Source organism: Rousettus aegyptiacus, unplaced genomic scaffold, assembly GCF_014176215.1.
Source record: "Rousettus aegyptiacus isolate mRouAeg1 unplaced genomic scaffold, mRouAeg1.p scaffold_m13_p_12, whole genome shotgun sequence".
Taxonomy (NCBI): Eukaryota; Metazoa; Chordata; class Mammalia; order Chiroptera; family Pteropodidae; genus Rousettus; species Rousettus aegyptiacus.
This window is the reverse complement of record NW_023416287.1, coordinates 86409074-86427368: the sequence shown is the minus strand read 5'-3', so window position 1 is coordinate 86427368 and position 18295 is coordinate 86409074. Positions and strand designations below refer to the sequence as shown.

The 18295-nt window shown below is 39.7% G+C and overlaps 1 protein-coding gene across 2 annotated transcripts; it reads right to left on the bottom strand.

Annotated features, from left to right (window-relative positions):
• Window positions 1-1485: 1485 nt before the first annotated feature.
• Window positions 1486-16812, bottom strand: SERPINB10 (serpin family B member 10). Of its 2 annotated transcripts, none has more exons than XM_016118928.2 (8): window positions 16704-16812; window positions 13700-13876; window positions 11900-11965; window positions 11321-11458; window positions 10258-10375; window positions 6422-6564; window positions 4596-4751; window positions 1486-2592 (listed from the first exon to the last, which is right to left on the bottom strand). In XM_016118928.2, exons 2-8 carry the CDS (start codon window positions 13865-13867, stop codon window positions 2188-2190), a joined length of 1194 nt encoding a protein of 397 aa, XP_015974414.1. In that variant the 5' UTR covers window positions 13868-13876; window positions 16704-16812; the 3' UTR covers window positions 1486-2187. The 2 variants fall into 2 exon arrangements, with proteins under 2 accessions (XP_015974414.1, XP_015974415.1); XM_016118929.2 differs by having other exon boundaries at window positions 16709-16797.
• Between the last annotated feature and the right edge of the window lie 1483 nt (window positions 16813-18295).

Here is an 18295-nt window from a genome sequence, read left to right as displayed (position 1 = left end):
TCCACACGGAATTCGTATGTAGTGCGTTTATGCAAGAGCAGTTTCAAAAGTGAAACTTGAAGTTGAAAATGACCCAGAAGAAAACAAAACAACAGAGGTTACAGAAGTTCCTAAAGCTTTTTGTCTGTAGACTGGTTTGGTAGGACGCCCGTCAAAACATTTTTTGAGCACGCAACCCCAGTATCTGTGTGAATTTATGTGTGCTAATATGCTAAATACTGAAATGTGATGAACACTATAAAACGACAATCAAAAATAGTAAATTTTTGAGAAATACACATTTTTTTGTGCTTGCAAAAAATACTTTAAAATTTAATAAGAACAATGTAATCGAATATGTTTGTTTTAATCTTAGTTTTAAGACTTCGAAATAGAGTTATTTTGCAGACCTGGTTTCTGTTTAGTTTATTTCTAAACTTGCAGTAATGGCTATTATGAGGAAAGGCTTCTCAAAAATAGGTTGAGTTAACGGGATAAAGCCATCGATTGTACTTACTAACCTTGACACTTTATTATTCTTTCCACATACTAATTATGCAAAGATTTTGACTTGAAATCTCGCTAGTAAAAAAACCATTTTCCTCTTGAAAACTGGTGAATATATTCCTTCTGAAAAATTTTTATGACATATTAAAAATAACATTTCAAAGTTTAAGTGCCCACATATAAGAGTTTTACTATCTTTTTTAGTAATAAAATCATCTAATGATAAGAAAATAAATAGATGTTCTCGAAATGATCTTAGTCTTTCAAACAGTAGCTGATTTCTCATTCATAGATAAATTGCACCTTTACGTACAAAGGAACCTAATTAATGCCCCAAGGCTAAGTAAGTTTCAGGCTTCTTTGAAGGTTCCGCTGAACCGGAATGTGCCGTCGCCAGTAGCAAAGACATTTGCCAAAAGGTCAAAACTCCTTCTCGGAGCTGCTGGAGCGGGAGGGTGTGGCCTCGCTGGAACTGGGGGATGGATGCAAATGCCAGGTAGGAGTACGCAAAGGAGGGATTTCTTTCATTGGTACTTAATGCGAGGTGTCAGGGACAGAGGCAAAATGTTTCATAAACATATATGTCTCATGTGTTACAATTTTTTTCTATCTTTAAAGCTAAAGCACAATCATTTTTTTCTTTTGTAATACTGAACCAAGATTTGATACAGAAAACACATTTTCTTATACTAATTTGTACACTGTTTAGGTCAGATCCACTCATTCATTTTATTAAATGAATGTCAAAAAAAGCAACCTAGAGTGATACAACCGTTCAATCTCTCAAATGAGAGAAGCAGCTGGGGAGACTACCAACAGCAGTTTTGTATGAAGATTTCAAAAATAAATTAGAAAAACACGGACAATTGTATGGAGAATTAGTATCACTAAGAATATCTTCTTATAACTAACGATACATGTCAATAAATTAGAAATCTATTTTGCTTCATAAGATTTTTTAAAGCAAAGATGTTAGTGTGACTAAAGTTTTACACATAATTATTTTTAATAAAATCTTTATTTTGGAATACTTTTAGATTCACAAAAAAAAAAGTTGCAAAGATAATAATACAGGGACTTCTGCATGCTCCTAACAGTTTCCCCAAATGCCAACATCTAACATGACCATGATACATTTGCTAACACTAAGAAACTAGCATCGGTACATTGCTACTAACTAAACTCCATATTTCTTTTGGATTTTCCTAGTTTTTCTGTTAATATCCACATAAGTATTTTTAGATAGCAGAAGTGGGGAGTTAATGTTACCGTGGCAACTTGTGAACTATCAAAATTATGTTCTGAAGAAAATTCTTGTTTCTCAATACATGGCCTTCGCAAAGATTTTTCTTCACTAAACGACACATGTGAAATATAAGTGACCGTGATGATACAGTGACCTGACAGCTCAAGAATTGTAAAGCATTCGGCTGAATAACATAGTATTTCTGAAATGTAAATAAAAGTCACGTTAAGACGAAATGGTAAGAGGTAAAAATAAAATTTGCCCTTCTCTCTGGCTATACAGCGTCACTAGAATGCGCTATTTCAAGACTTATTTGCTAATACTCAAATGTGACAAATATCCAGACTAGTTTGTATAATTAAAAAGAAACTAGTTTTCAATTATAATTGCTTTTCCATCTTATGATGCATTTTTCACACCGTAAGATGGTCTCATCTGATGAGAGAGAGGCAGGTTTAGGGGGAGCAGAATCTACCATAAAAGAGAATGGTGTTGGTTTTATTATGCCTGATGAAGAAGAGGAAAGGGTGGTCCACGTTCACTTCAATGGAGGGGGGTCTCATTCGAAAAGCCACCTCACTCCCGGTGCCGGCTGCGGCCTCCGTACCTTGTTCATTTACTTCTACAAAGGACTTGTGGAAAACATTGGACAGAAATAGGTTTCTCTCCATAGACATTCCTGAGAAGTCAGCTTTGCTCTGGTGAAAGGCATCGCTCATCCCCATGCGGCCCAGGGCTGACTTGAGATCATAAGTCTCCTCCAGCTTGAACTTGGGAAGATGCAGCTGCACCTGGTACAACTCCATCATGTCTGCGCTGGTCCACTCACTCAGCTTCTCATAGGTGACAGCCTTTTCCAGCTACAGGTGTGGAACCAAGGAAGAAAGGGTCAGTAATTCTGAAGTGGAGTAAGAAATATTGGTGAGTGAGCCCTCTGGCTATCACACAGATGAATTATGATCACTCACGTTACTCATGGTACCAACACACACGCATTTGGAAATTCTCTATATACAACAATCACCTACACTGTTCTCCTATGGAATCTTTGTTCTGCAGATTAATAGTTACCAGAATACAAAATAATTAGACCTTGATTCAAAATGGAAATACTTCTATGATACTATGCAAGGCATCAACTATACACTCATAAATACATCAAAATAAATACAATTTACTTGTAATCTACATGAAAGCATATGCTATAGGACAAGTTGGATGTCCGAGCACAAAAAAAAACATTACTTTTATTAACTTGGGAGACTCTTCTTCAAAAACAATATGTGAGATACAATAAAATGTTTATACTGTATAATCAAACAATATGAATTTAGTAACAATGAACTATGCAAAAAAATAAGAGAGAGAGAAAGAAAAAAGGAAGGAAGGAAGGAAGGAAGGAAGGAAGGAAGGAAGGAAGGAAGGAAGGAAGGAGGGAGGGAGGAGGGAGGGAAGAAGAAGTTGGGAGGCGGGTTTCTCCGTCCTTCCTCCGGCCTTCCTCACTCCCCCTTCCTCTCCCCCCCCCTTCTCTCCCTCTCTCCCTCTTTTTTTCTCGCTCTCTCTCCCTACTCCCTCCCTCCCTCCCCCCCCCCTCCCTCCGCCCTCCTCCCTCCCTCCCTCACTCTCCGCCTCCCCGCCCTCCCTCCCCCTCCCCTCCCCTCCCTCCTCCCCCACCCCTCTTCTTTCTTCTCTCCTCCTGTTTTTTTTGCTAGCTTTCCTTCCTTCTCCTTCTCTCCGTGCCCCCCTGCCTAAAAAGGAAAATCTCCAAATCTTAAGAGTAATAACATTTTTATAGTGATTTTGAGGGTCCTTTTTCTCCTCTTTATTTTTTAAAGTTGTTAATAAATATATGCATATATATACATATGCATACGTGTATACGAGAACAAAACAGCATTTTAGTTTTTTAATGCCATTTGTTTCCAAACATATGCTTTTGCTACTTCGAGAGTTTTCTATATCCAAGTATCTATGTCAGTGACATATCTGCAAATGATGTACGTTAATAATGTGACAATATCTTTATCTCAGGAACCTGCACTCCTAAAAAGAAAGGCTTATCTTGTAAGGGTGTGACTCTAATGGTTTAATGTCCACACTTGGTCTTATTGTAAACAACCTTTGTAGTTACACAAATTTTATGATATAATTTGGAAATCTTTTCTACACACTAGTAGGGCCGTGGAAAATTATAAGCATAAAAAGTCTGGCACACATGAAAAGTTAGATGCTGTTTGCAAAGAGAGACAGGCCACCTATTATGTGAGAAACCAAGGTTCAATTTAGACATGTCAATTACTCAGAAACAGCATCTGACCAAAGTTATGTCAAGTTTTATAGAAATTTGACTGACAAACAACTTAAATAATATTTACTGATGGTACTGATACAGACGATTTCTCCTGTAGACTTTTTACTTGATAAAAATGTTGTTTAAAATTTTGGTAGTCTGTTAAATGTTTTAAAATGTATATCTAAAGCTAAATTAATGAAATTATTTAAAAAATCAATCTCACATAAGGCAGGTCCCACGGGAGGGAGAACAAAGACCTAGACTAAATGAAAGGTTGCTAGGAACAACCCACATCGTTTTGTGACTGCTAAATATTGGTGTCTATTGTTCATGTTGGCTGTTTGTATGGCTCCCCCATACCACAAGTGTCTATAGATGACTTAACCTACCTGAGAAAGAGTACTATCAACCTTCCATAGTTCTGTAAAGCTGAAATGATATTGCAAAGGCGAAGTCCCCAGGGCTCAAGGTATACTGGTTGCCTCCTCCACAGGAGTTAAAGAACAAGGAGGCCATGTTACACGGGGTAAATCTGGAATCATCTGCCCATCAGACAGATGATGGTTTTACCTGATCCAGCCCACCAATCTCATCTGGCAGCAGTATGAGCAGGCTGAGGTCACGGCTTTCATAGTAGAGTTGAAGGCCGATGGCTTGTGGCCTTTCTATGTGAAAAACGTGAAGCTTTTTTTTCATCGACATCATTTGCACTGGTTTGCTTGTATTCTATAGAAAAGAAGTAGCAAAGTCATTGAGGGGAGGTTCTATCCAGTCCTTAATTATCAAAATTGGTCCCCATGAATCTGGGACGCTGGCAAACACGGTGATCCTCTGCTGAATGTTGAATAAAGTTATTCAGACCTAGATCTGGAAACGTGTGCTACTGGATAACGTCATTAACAAGTGATATGGGAGTTTCTTTCTCTAACAGGATTGTGGCAACTTTTATAAATCATAGTCAGCTGGATTGTACCAAACACTCAACAGAGTACATAATCTTGAGCAAACCATGCATATGCCAATGATTCGGAAACCAAATAAGGTGTGTTTCACGTGCAAACATTTGAGAAAATATTTTAGTATTATAAAACACTGAAATTCACTGTGAGAAAGAAGAGACAAGTAATAGATTAGGAGAAAAAAAACTACAACACAAATATGATAAAGGACTGGTATGCAAAATTAAAAAAGAACTCTTAAAAACTCAGCAATAGTAAAACAAACAACCCAATTTGAAAAATAGGCAAAAGATGTAAATAGACATCTTTCCAAAGGGAGAGAGAGAGAGAGAGAGAGAGAGAGAGAGAGAGAGAGAGAACTGAGATTACGCTTTGAGACTCTAGAGATGCCACTCCAAGTCATTGCAGTTCTGCCGAGTTACACAAACTAATGCTAATTATTATTCCCATTTTACTGGAGCTAGTTTGGAATGCTCTTCCACCACTTGCAACTGAACCTTCCTGAATCTGGAATGATGTCTATCAGACTGTCTGTAGAATGGAGATGCTGTGGGGTGGCGATACCTCGCCATGGTGGACTGGGAAGCAGAGGAAGCCAAACTTCAGCCTGAGAGAAGAAGAACGATGGGAGAAACGGAGTGAAAAAGACAGAACGAATCCTGACAACATTTGAATCCTCGTTTCTGCTCAAGTCCCAAGACCCAGCACTTTCCAGCCTTCGGACTCTGAGATAATGTCTGTCACTTTGCATTAGCCTACGGTTTTGCTGTCATTGGTTCCTGTCACAAAAACAAGTGTATTGTCTCCTAACAGAGAAAAACGTTAATGAAAGAGGTGAGATTTAAAACTTTTATTTCTTTTTTTGGTAGAATGTGGTATAGGTTTAGTAGAATGAGAACCGAATGGAGGGAAAGAAGAACAGGGGAGGTAGGTGGGGTTAAAGGGGTCAAATATTTGGTGACAGAAGAAGATCTAACTCTGGGTGGTGAACACAATGCAATATACACATGACAAACTGTTGAACTGTACACCTCAAACTTATTTGATTTTATGAATCAATGTCAACTCAAATCATACTTAATTAAAAAAAATTTTTTTAAAGAACAGAATTAGTAGTTGGAGAGTTTCGGGTTATGGTTCAGGTAGACTCCTAGCTTAGACAACCCTTCACCCGCTTAGCACACTGTGTTTCTCACCTGACCCACTCCACCTTAGCTGTAGCAAGGACTGAGTGATAAAACATGTAAATAGTCGACATTCAGAGAAAAACAATGAAAGGAGAACTTCCAAGCGAGGAAGAGCGGGGCCTTTTAGTGCATCTTGTCCAGCCTTAGTAAGAGTTTACAGAGACAACATATCCAGAAAGAGTGAATTTAAAATAGAACCTTCTTTACAATGCCATGTAAAAACCCATACTGCTTAGGAAACGGTTTCTACCTTGTCTATTCTGAAAGGCTTCTCCGTAGTATCTTGGACTAGGAATTGTTGTTCCCAGGTTCCTTTAAAGTAAAGCGCGTTCACCAGAACCATTTTGGTTGCAGAATCCACAGCATCATCGGGCAGGAGATTCAGGATTTTACCTACACGAGCAAAAGGACAGGTTTCAATGATAAAGTTACATCCCGATGATATGCTACATTTATAGAAATTTTGATTATGATATATCATTAAATGATAACTTCTTATATCCACCGATGAACCAAATCAGGAAGTTAGCATTGATAGAACTCTATTAACCGATCTTTCTCAGATTTCATCAGTTGTTCCAATCGTACTTTCCCTGGACCAGAAATCAATCCAAGATCTCGAGTTGAGCTGCATTTAGTTGTCATTTCCAATTAGTCCTCTTTAATCCGGGACAGATCCTCTTTTATTTTTTGCCTTTTATGACCTGACACTCCTGGAAAAGTTTTGTAGAATGTCCCCCAATTCTCAGTTCAGATTTGTCTGACGTTTCCTCTAGATAACATTTAGGTTATGCATCTTTGCGAGAATACTATTGCTGTGGACAGAATTGCATCCTCCAAAAATGGTACATTTAAGTGCTAACACCTAAAGCGAGGTGACCGCTCAGTAAACCTGCTCCTGTGAGCCTGCCCCGCACATCCTCCTACCGCTGCAGCCTCCCAGGGAGCACCCTGCGAGCACCTTTGCAGCTTTATTTAAAAGTTCTAAGGGCAGCACTTCTTGAGATTCCAACAGATCTGGGGGGTGGCTTGGGCATGCGTACTCAAAGCAAAACAACACCCTTTCCCGCCCCCAATGAAACAAACTTCTTGGTTTTAGAAATTAACCTAAATTTGGTTTTAAATGCTGATGTGAAAACTTTCCTGAAACATTTTTGCACTTGTTTCTCTGTCTTGGTAAAGACAGTATGCTAGACCTAATCTAAAATGTATGCGACTATTCAGCATGGGGAGGCCTTCTGTATGATTTTTTAAATCTTCTTCTTGCACAGAAATTTTATTGTTTTAAAGCTCTGTCATTTTTAATTAATTACTCTCTCGTTTGATCAAGTTGTAGATGCAAAGCAAGAACCTCTATCAGGGACTGAGGTTTGCACAGATGGGTCTCAAGTTGGTTGAAATTCAGTTAATTTGAGGTTTATTGCACTGTCTCCTGGGTTCACGTGTTTTCAAGGAATCTAATCTCAAATCCACAGCCTTGTTAGGACATCTAAATTACAATTTACAAAGAATGTGCAAACTGTACTTAAATACAATTTGAAAGTAACACACTGAGCAAAATTTGACTGTAAATGTTTTACTATCCTCTTGAGAGCTAAAGAGCCACCTTCTGGTTGGCTGTCTCATTGCACAATGTCCTCGGTGGGTTTATGTAATAGGAAGGACATTTTTCTCTGCAGGTAGTCAGGATAAGTCCTTGCAGGCACATGTTAGTGTGTCAATAGAGTGCCCAATGTCCCAAGCATGTGATAGATTTTGAGATTACAAACATGTAGACAATAACCTTCTCCGATCCCCCACTTTCAAGGAGCTTATAGACTATAAAGAAGACAAATTAGGAAAAAAATAATAGCAACATATGACTGATATTGTCATTGAGAATATGACTCTGAAGGCTGTGTCTGTGTCTGCAGGCCCTGTGGCTACCTAGGAGAAGGGCTGTTTGAAAACTTCAGGAAAGAAGCCCCTTTCAAGTAGCTCAGACAGAACCTAGTCCCGCCAAAGAGTTTCTAGCATTTTCCTTAAAGACAAAGGGAACTCTGCCCTGACAAAGTCAAAGTTTCTGAATAGCCAATTAACCCTTACTTACTATAATGCTGAATAACCCCTAAATAACAGATATTTGTGTCCAATAACAAAAGGAAATACAGAACGATTACAGCTTTCTCCCTCACTCCTAAAAAAATAGAGTCTGCAGGGCGGGCTGGAGGAATGAAGTCATGAGATGTGGGAGGCAGGGGCTCACCCATGGCCAGGGTGAGTGTGTTTTGGGGACCCCCTTATTTGACCAGTGGCATGACAACAGAGGACTGGTCAGAGTGTGCCACTCCTGTATTTTGACCATACACTGACCATTATCTGACGCTTACCTGTAACTTAAAATATTTGTCCAGTTCTCCTAAAACAGAGGTTTCTCTGTGCTGGACATATGAGGCTACTTAAATTTAAATTAATTAAAATGACCTGAAGTTAAAAATTCAGTCCCTCAGTCTCATGAGCCACCTTTCAAATCATCTACAGTCACATGCGGATACAACACGTGACTACGTCGAATTTGGCAGTGCCGAGTCATGGCGCATGTGTCATCAGAGGACAACTTGCTGGATAGCTCTGCAATCTAGACAGCTGGCTCTTGTCATGCTCCTTCGGCGCGTCGGTCCACACTGGGGAAGCATGGCAAGGACCAGGCTTATGCAGCAGCAGACAAACGGCTCTCCTCTCAGCTTTGTGGGTGTAAAACTAGCAGATGCTACTCCCAGCCTTCCCACCTGGAAGGCTCCCGTCTGTGTTCCAGACAACGTGATAGACACTGGGCTGAGCATTTGAGGGCAAAGATTTCGTTCCAGCACTGTCCTTACTCCTACTTCCGCCGTGTTTAATTTGCGCATTGCAACGTGCTCATCTCTATAGGATCACGGTTGGTCCTTGTATAACTCAGGAGATGCTACCTGATCTCTAATTCTAAAACAACCGACTGCGAGTGAATGCGAGTCAGGAACGAGTTAAGCAGAATGGTGGCTCGTACCTCCCCACGGCTTTGAGTCACTAGCTCAGGGAACGAGGACCTGAGGATGGGGGGCGGCCAGCTTCCTCGGTTCGTTCCCGCGGACATCAGGGCCCTGAACGACCACCGTGAGGGGGCCCGTGATGGGATCCGAAGCCGAGGACACTCGCCAAGCAGAGCTGTCGCACTTGGGGTCCTTGCGTCTGGCAGGGGAGGCGGACGAAACGAAGTTAATCTTAATTAATGCTGTGGAAAGTGCCAAGGGGAAGGTTCCCACAGAGTGACGTGGGCCCAAAGAGGGTGGCTTTTCGGGCTGGGGGACCAGAGGCTCCCTCGAGGACATCGCATCCTGAGCAGTCATCCGCAGCAGTGCAGGGGTGGGAGGCGCAGGGCAGGGGAAGGAGTGTGAGATACAGAAATCGGCATGAGCAAAGACACGGGGTCGTGAAGGAACGCAGGGTGTTCTCATGCTGACTAAAAAACTGACCATGGCAAGAATCATTTTCGACTTAGGTATAGAAGCTACATCTTGAGGATGGCAGGGAGGACCCGCAGGCCTGGGTCTCAGGATGGCCTTATAAAGAGAATGTTTATCTACCTGTTGACTACTGCGTGACAGAAAGATAAACTTCTATCTTATCATAAAGCCACCATATTTTGGTTTTCTTTGTGATAGCAGCTTAGCCCATACTCTCACATAAGAACTTATTTTGAAAGTTGCCTAAGATCATATAGAACATTTATATCACATTTTTGCTGTTAATTAGTAGCTATTTTTCTTTAAAAACCACAAATGCAATAGTATTTCAGATTTCCTTTTGACATTTTTCTGCTTTCCCCCTGGACTTCTCTCTGAAATTAATGAGTTATCATTTTCTCGTCTACTTGGTAAAGTGAGCGTCTTGATTATATGTATTTGCTTAGACCGACTGAAAAAGTTGTGAGTCTGAAAAGTATGAGCATGAATAGAAGAAGTGGTCGGAATATTTAGAATGTGTTCTAGGAAATACATATACTTACACATAACACAAATTCAGAATAATAAAACCGTGCTTGGAGAAAGCACCTTGGTGAAGGCTTACCTTCAGTCTGGCTTTCAACCCAGGCGTTGATCTCCTTTCTGATCTGGTCAGAAGCTTCCAAAAAGTTAACAGACTGCGGCTCTACACCAAAGTATGTGTTCATGTCTTCTAAATATTTCTGAAAGAGTCAGGTAAAATCTCCTTTAGCAGAGTTTGTCCCAAACTGAGAAATCAAGTCTATTTAGATTATCAAAATAACTAGGTAGAGGAACAATGGTGCACACGCGCGCGTGCGCGTGCGCGCGCGCACACACACCCACACACACACACACACACACACACACACACATGCTCCCGTCTCTCTTTCCCTACTCCTTGCATTGGTCAATACTAAATACCTTCCTCTTCAAACTTCGCTGCGTGCTGACAAGCATGGGAAGGGAGGCCTGCTCTCCGCGGCCCTCACCCTGATTTTTTGCCCTTTGCCCGCTGGGCATCTGTGTCTTCATGCTGCTTCCTGAGATGGGCCAAAGGATGTGACGGATGAACACGAGAGAAGCACATGCTGGCTCAGGATGGACCACCCTGGGGAGCCCGTGAGTCTGAACTGAGGTGACGTCATGGTGTGTACGACGGGGGTTCCCGCCATCAGAAAAGGGGAGAAGCTGATGTGATTCCAGGCTGAGTCTTTCCGAAGCCTCTAACGTCGTGATGTGAAATGACTTGTCGGATTCCGAGGTCAGCTTCGCTCTTGAGCACACAGCCCCCAGGCACACTCACTGCCAGAGCCACTCTCTGCCCCTTCAGAGTCACCCTGCTTCAATGCTCTACATCTTTTGCTCCATTTTCCACAAAATAAATGTTGCCACAGGCACTATATGAACTGCACTTGTACATTATTATTTTGGATAATGATCTGATCACTAGATCTAGTTCGAGACCCAATTGTGGGTTGTCTTTACAACTAGACACTTATGGTTGGTCTCAATGATTGTCTACCGGAAATGCTGACCACATTAAGATTGTCCCTACGGTCCCTACGAAAATGTACAAAGAGTTTATTGATTTGTCTCACATAACTCTTTCTATCCCATCCACTTTAAGTAACATGTTTCACACTCACTTTGAGAAATGGATATGTTTTCTCCCCATATATCCCATTGGCTGTTTTAAGTACGTAGGCATTACTGGGTTTGTTGATTTCTGAGATAAGTGTCTGGAAATCAGAGTGTATTTCTTCAACCTTCCCCAAGTTGGAGTCCTTCAAAAGAAAAGGGATTAGTCAAATAAAACTGTTGATCAAGAGCTACTTACATATATGAACCTATAACAAATGAAACGATTTGGCGTATTGTGAACAAAAACTGAGATCTGTTCTAAGGTGGATAAGAAATTTTTTTTCTGTAATGTTAAAAGTTACTGAGGGCATTGTTTTCTTCACATTTAGTTTGTAAAAGCAGGGACAAGTTTGAAAGTGGAATAGTTCTGAAAGGGAAAAAAAGGAGGAGAGAGATAAGGAAAAAAGAATATGGCCCTTCCAAAAAGTGTAGACATTTCATATTTTGAAAAAATGTTTCTATAACTTTAACACATGTTTCTAAGAAAATTTGCCTGTTAAAGTTTGCTTAAATTAGCCATTAAAATACATGTGCTAAACGGGAGTTCTCTTTAACTATTAAATGGATATTAAAATATAAAATACCGTTTTCCTTTTCTTTTCACTTTCAGGACAAGATTTGATGTCTTGGTCTTTAATAAATTGAAGCACCTGTAATTGTATTGAAAAGACAATACGTGAACACACTTCGCAGAGACATAATCATATGGAATACACATCAATAACTACAAGTCAGTCATGCCAATGCTACAGAACATATCGCTAATGAACCGAGGGGGCTCTAATTTGATTTAAATGGCGTATTAGCTGAACTAATGCAGTAAGTCAAAAGCAGCTTTTAAATAGATGTTTAGAAGCCTAATTTAAGTTGTGCTTTATTTTAATACTTTTTATAGGACGTTTAGGGTGACATTGGGGATACCCTTAGAGGTAAAAATCTCTTGTTTTCCATGTTCGGTTTTTTTTTTCTGTGGTTTCTTTGAAAAGAAGGCAGGGTGTTCAATTGAGACCATCATTTAGCCATTTAAGCAAAAGCCACCATTGCCCCAATTAACTGGAAAATTCAGGGGTTCTAATTGTTTCGTATCAAGGTTCGTGCTTCCATTCTCATTGTCTGCCAGATGTGGGCATTCTTTTTTTCTCCTGGGTTGTACAACAGTTTAAAAAAAAAAAAAATGAGGCAATAATTTCATCTCCCACATCCTGGACCCAGCTCACAAAGAGGAATAAAGTCTATTTCGCTAAAGCTTTGTGTTGACTCACAGTGACAAAACAGGCACCATCTGCCACAGAAAAAAAAGGGTGCCCAGGCAACTCCTCGGCCTCGATTGCAAACAGAAAGTGTTAATGTTTAAATAAATATTAAATAAAACAAGGGCAAGCAACTCCCAGAAATATATTTACTTACATGAAATGGACCAGAATTGGAATCCACCTAAGATTTAGTCTATCACCTTAACAGTTAAGTCTTTAATAACTAATTAATTATTAACCAGTTGTGAACCAAGATTTTGTTGTCGTTGTTGTTTTAATCCACACAATATCTTGTGAACTACAAGACTAAGGGTGATGGATACCTTAGGCCCAAACCGACAGAATATTGTCTCGCTCAGAATTACTGGCTGTGCCCATCTCCATACTTGACACAGAGGACATTGTCATTTGGCGTTTCAACTGTTGTATGATTTAGGTTTGAGTTTACTCTTTTCTGTTGTTACTTTTCTTTAAAACAGAGATACATATATTTACATGTTTACACCTGCATACATACACACACACACACACGACTATTTTATAACATGCTTTGCTATCTATGGCTACACACACTCACCCACACACACTGTGCTTCGAAGATGCTTACAGCAAATCAAGAATGGTTTATATAATAATATCATTTTGCTGTTTTAATGCCCCTAATGGTCCCATTAGATTCATTTGTTCAGGGACTGAACAAAGAAACAACCAAACAAAGCATGAGAAACAATTCACTTGACTTTTCTATTTGTCTTCAAGATAACTTTTCTGAGATTGGAAAGAAGCTGAATAATTCTACTATTTAGCATTTGAACCATTACTTCTTGAAATATTTTAATAATCAAAATAAAATTGTTTTCGGTGTCGAACCTAACTTGATAGCTTCATCGTCTCTCCATTTGATCTGGCTGGAGAGTACAGTTCTTAAATTGTTTTTCTTGTAAGAGTTCTCAGCTTGATTCCCTTTCCCAGACTTCTTCTTATAGTTTAGAAAAAAATTAAGGTATACCCCTTATTTTGAATATGGTTGTAAAATGTGAGGTATTTGGATTTCAGGAGTAAAATGAAGATAAAAGGTATAGAAAGCATTCCATTTTAAGGCAGCAAGGATGGTGGAGCTTCCCCACTCACCTGGGCTATTTGGGCAGCAGTGGTACCTCTGGTCCCCAGATACGTCATGGACAAACAGGTTGAGATTCCCCAGGGAGAAAAGAAAATATTTTTACCCTCAGCAGTTTCAGCTAGCTTTTTGCTAAATTCCACGGCAAATTGGTTGATTGATTTTGTTAGAGAATCCATTTGGAAAACCTAAGACAAAAAGAACAGATAGACAACATGTTAATAATCCTTTTCATTCATTTCTCTTTTGTAAAAGAATTTGTTAGCTTACACATTACTTTTAAAACCATCCTTCAGTGAAATGACAAAAATGCATATCACCTTATTTGATTTATATATATTTATATATATATAAATATCCATCCATATGTGTATATATATGTACAATAAGAATATATTATATATAATATAAGACCTGAATGGACTTTAAGAAAATCCTAGTGTAACATCATTCTTTTACGTTGAAGTCCAGAGAGTGTAAGAGAATTGCCTCAAATTTTAGTGCTAATACACATCAGAGAACAATTGGATTCTGGTCGGTTGACAGCAAATCATTGAGAATGCAACGGTATAAATGGCCTAGGAGCCAGGTCACCTCCCCCTCCCAGCCCAGACTTCTCAGGACCCCACCAGACTGCCAACTTGAAATCATGTGCAGTTTACTGGGAAATGCTTACGAAGAAATCAACACTCTTTTGCCTTAATTCTCACTCACTCAAGACCCCCTGAAACTGGTTTTATGAACTCGGGTTTTCTCATTTGTTTGGGTTTTTTTGTTTTGTTTTGTTCTGTTTGTTTGTTTGTTTTTGATATTATATTCAACTTCTAAATGTCACTTCTAATTACCCTGACATTTTAAATTTAAGTCTTTTAAGACTGGTCTCCATCAAAAAAAAAAAGTTTTATCTAATGTCATTTTATGGCCAAATAATTTCTCAAAGTGGTTAAATGACTGAAAATAAATGAAATTCCTAGGCCTAGAACCTTTTAGTAATGTCCGTGTTGCCCCCACTGACATTCCCTGGCCTCTGGGAAAACTCAGATGAGGACTGAAAAGAACCAGTTCCCTCTGGGCAGCTGAACCAAGGGAGAGGTGTGTGTAGACAGTTTGGTTTTGAGCGGGCTGCAGCTAACAATGACACTGTTGCAATCCCTCTGGCCACAGGCTGGCACTTAACAAAACAGCCTCCCAGCCTCTAAATCCTCCTCTTCTCCAGAGGGCAATGCTCATCCTGTACTGACGTTATTTGATTAAAGAGAGAAAAAAAAGTCTAGTTTTGTAGTAACTCGACTCCCTTATAAAATGTTCAAAACTTGCTGGTGAGTAATTTTTTTTTGACAGAACCGATACCATTTTGGAAATACCCTTCCTATTTCCTAACAAATAATGCTTCGTTTGCCGCCTATATTTTAAACTTTATCTTTTGAGAAGTCGTGCATTACATTCATATGGAAAATGCTTGGCTTCATGGCAGAGCCATACTCACCATGAAGGGAGAAGGAGAGGAGAAAGTACTATCTTAGGGTCTGGGATTTTTTTCTTTATAGCTATAGTTTATGGTTATTCCAGAATTCAGTTACTTGTAACTAATTCCTGAAAACTATAATTCTCTCTAATGAAGGAGGTAATTTCTTGTGAAAAGTTAATATCTAGTTACCTTCAGTTCCATGAATTCTCTCATTAATACCATCAGTAATATATCAGGTATAACCCTGTTATATTAGCCCAGGTATAAGAGGGGAAAAAATATGCCTCGTTTTTTTTTTTTTTCAGAGAAATTTACAGAAGCACTAAGTCAGCCATTAGTAAAATGTAACCCAACACCGGAAGGGTGTTTTCTGAAGGGTGCAGAATTTGGGAATGAGATCTTTACAGGGCTGAATAATGATCTTTTCAGAGAAGACTATAAACATCTAAATCAGAAGCCTACTGTGCCATTTTCAAGATGTAGTGCTCTTTTGCAGTTTTCAGGAGCTCAGTTTACATAAATATATGCAAAATAGTAATCTGTAAAAGCCTTAGGGAAGAAGCTAGAGAACTATGAAAGTAAGGAAAGGATTGTGTCATTCATCAAAATGTCTCAGTGACAGACACACATGCTCCTACATGTCAGAGCTGGAAAGAACCTTGGAATTCCTTTGATCTAGTTGCCTCGTTTTATCTGCGAGGAAACCAAGGTCCAGAGAGGTGAGTGATGCTGGCTAGCATACACCGCTGGCTGGTAGCAGAGTTATCAGTTCCATCGCACTCTCTGGACTCTGAACACAGTTTCTTTTATTGTTGTACCTTGTTGTCTTTAAGATTTTAATGGTAAAGGGAGAGATTGGGTTATGCGAGAAGGTGGACGGGAGGGAGAAGCGAGGAACGATGCTGAGAAGGGGGAGGATGTGAGAAGGATTCTCATCCCGTTTCCGTAAGAGGATGCCCAAAGCCCCTCGACTTCCCGATGATCCTGATGATGCCCCTTGCTTCATGGAGTGGTACCTATCAGGACGTGACATCTCCCCCTCAGCACTTCTATAGTCACCTAACATTACTTTCCAAAGGAAGTGATAGTTTCAGATGATGAGCACCTAGTGGAAGGTCGCAGGTTAGGGGGCTGAGATTATTCTATGAAAGGAAAGAAAGCTAATGGCTCATGGGAGGGTGGCCAGGGCAGGACGCTGGGTGAGGAAAGATAGAGAGCCAAAGACACTGACAGACACCGAGGTAACAAGTCCAGAAATGTGACTGAAGAAAACTCCATTCATAGTTTCACAAATCCTGGTAAAATGATTTCTCTAACTTCTTTTGAAACAAATGCTCTCTCCCTCTTAGCCCTCTTTCTAGAACACATTTGAACCAGCTCAGGGTTAAATATCTGACTTACACAGAATTCTTGGGGGACAGAGATTTACCTACTATTTCTGGGTGTTTTTTTTTTTTTGGTGGGGGTTGACTATTTGATATTTAGCTGGACAGTTCGACAAAGAAGGAAAAACATAGATAAACATTTTAAAACAAAGAGGTACTTACAATACCTTGTTTTCTTCCACCCGAGCAGAACTAGCAACTCCTTCCTAATACAAGAAATTGTGGCTGAGTTAAGTAATTTGTAACTGTTGAAACTAAAAAAAGATTTCTGGCGCCTCCCTCTTCTCGGCCCCGCCCTTTGATTCACTTTCACAAGCCCAGACACGTTTCCTTTCAGGTTTATCTTGGGCAGAAGCTGGAATACAAAAGCCAACGAGATGATTAAGGTTTTGCCTGAATTCTTTAATTAGCCACATTTTCCTCTCATCTGTCCACATGTAGAGACCTGACTTCGGAAATATTGTAACTCAGTTTCCTTGCTTAATCTCTTCTTTAGTCTGCCAACTGGTAGCAGCAATTCAAATCCCTTTCTTTAAAAAAAAAAAAAAAAATAGCTTCAAAGTAGTGGAATAATAATGGATAATGAAATGGAAAATGTTATTGGTGAAGCATTTACTATTAAATGTTAAGTTGCCCTTCACATTTGGAGGGGCTTTGTGGAGAACCTCGAACGTAATCAAAATGAATGTGCAGCCCACTCCCTCACTCCAGGGACGGGGAGTCTGGGGGATGTTTTAGACAGTTACTGAGTTAAATGTTGCCTCATCATCTTCTGAGTCTCTCTTGTTTCTCCCTATAGAATTTCTCTGACTCTTCCATATTTATTAGAAAGGAAAAACAACAAGTTACAGTTTCATTTTCTATCCTAGCACATGCATGCACGGAGGAGAGGAAAACAGAATGAAGAGAGGAGTGGGAACGGGGGAATAATCTAGAAGGGATGAAGGGGAAGGGGAAGGCTCTTCATTTATAACATGCTTCACGCGGTTTTATTTTTCTCTTCGTAGATCTCACATATTCTCTGGTAAACTGACTCAGAGTTAACTATTTGAATGTTGGTGTGGAACCTAGGGCAGAATGTCCTTCTGGATTTCACTAGCGAGGGTGACTTGTGGCAGGAAATTCTGTGCAGCCTGCCTGGTGTGTGTGCTAAGCAGATATTATCCACAGATGCCTTCTGACTATCATTAGCCAAAAGGACCATATGGTGGCTCTAGATAGAAAGACTATTCATCTCCACGGACAGCAGCTCCCTGGAGAGTGACTTGGGCTGCATCATTGCACAGCATGAAGACATTCTAGTTATTTGTCTTTCATTAAATGCAGCAATGAAGATTCTGCTGAACCAGCTGAGAAACTTCTTGAAAGAAATTTCTTTAAAGTCACAGATTGTTTTATTCATTTTCCCCCAAATTTTCTCAAGATTCCTTTCCCACTTACCTATTAATTAAAATCCTTTCAAATAGATATACTACCTGTATCTTAGATAGCAATGTGGTCTAGACAGTCGGATCAATCACAGCCGTGCCTTATTTCGATGCCTGTTTGGGGTGTGGAAGAGAAAGAGGTAATAGTGTCCTAAGTTAACGATACAATATTATTAGCATAATTTTGTTTGGTTGTTGTTATTTATGGCCTGCCTTCTGTATGTTTAGCAGTATGTATAGATATTACTAGTTGGGATTGAGTGATAGAAACTAAATAAATGGAGAAGAGAGATGGGAGAGAGAGTTATTATTATTATTATTTTCGAT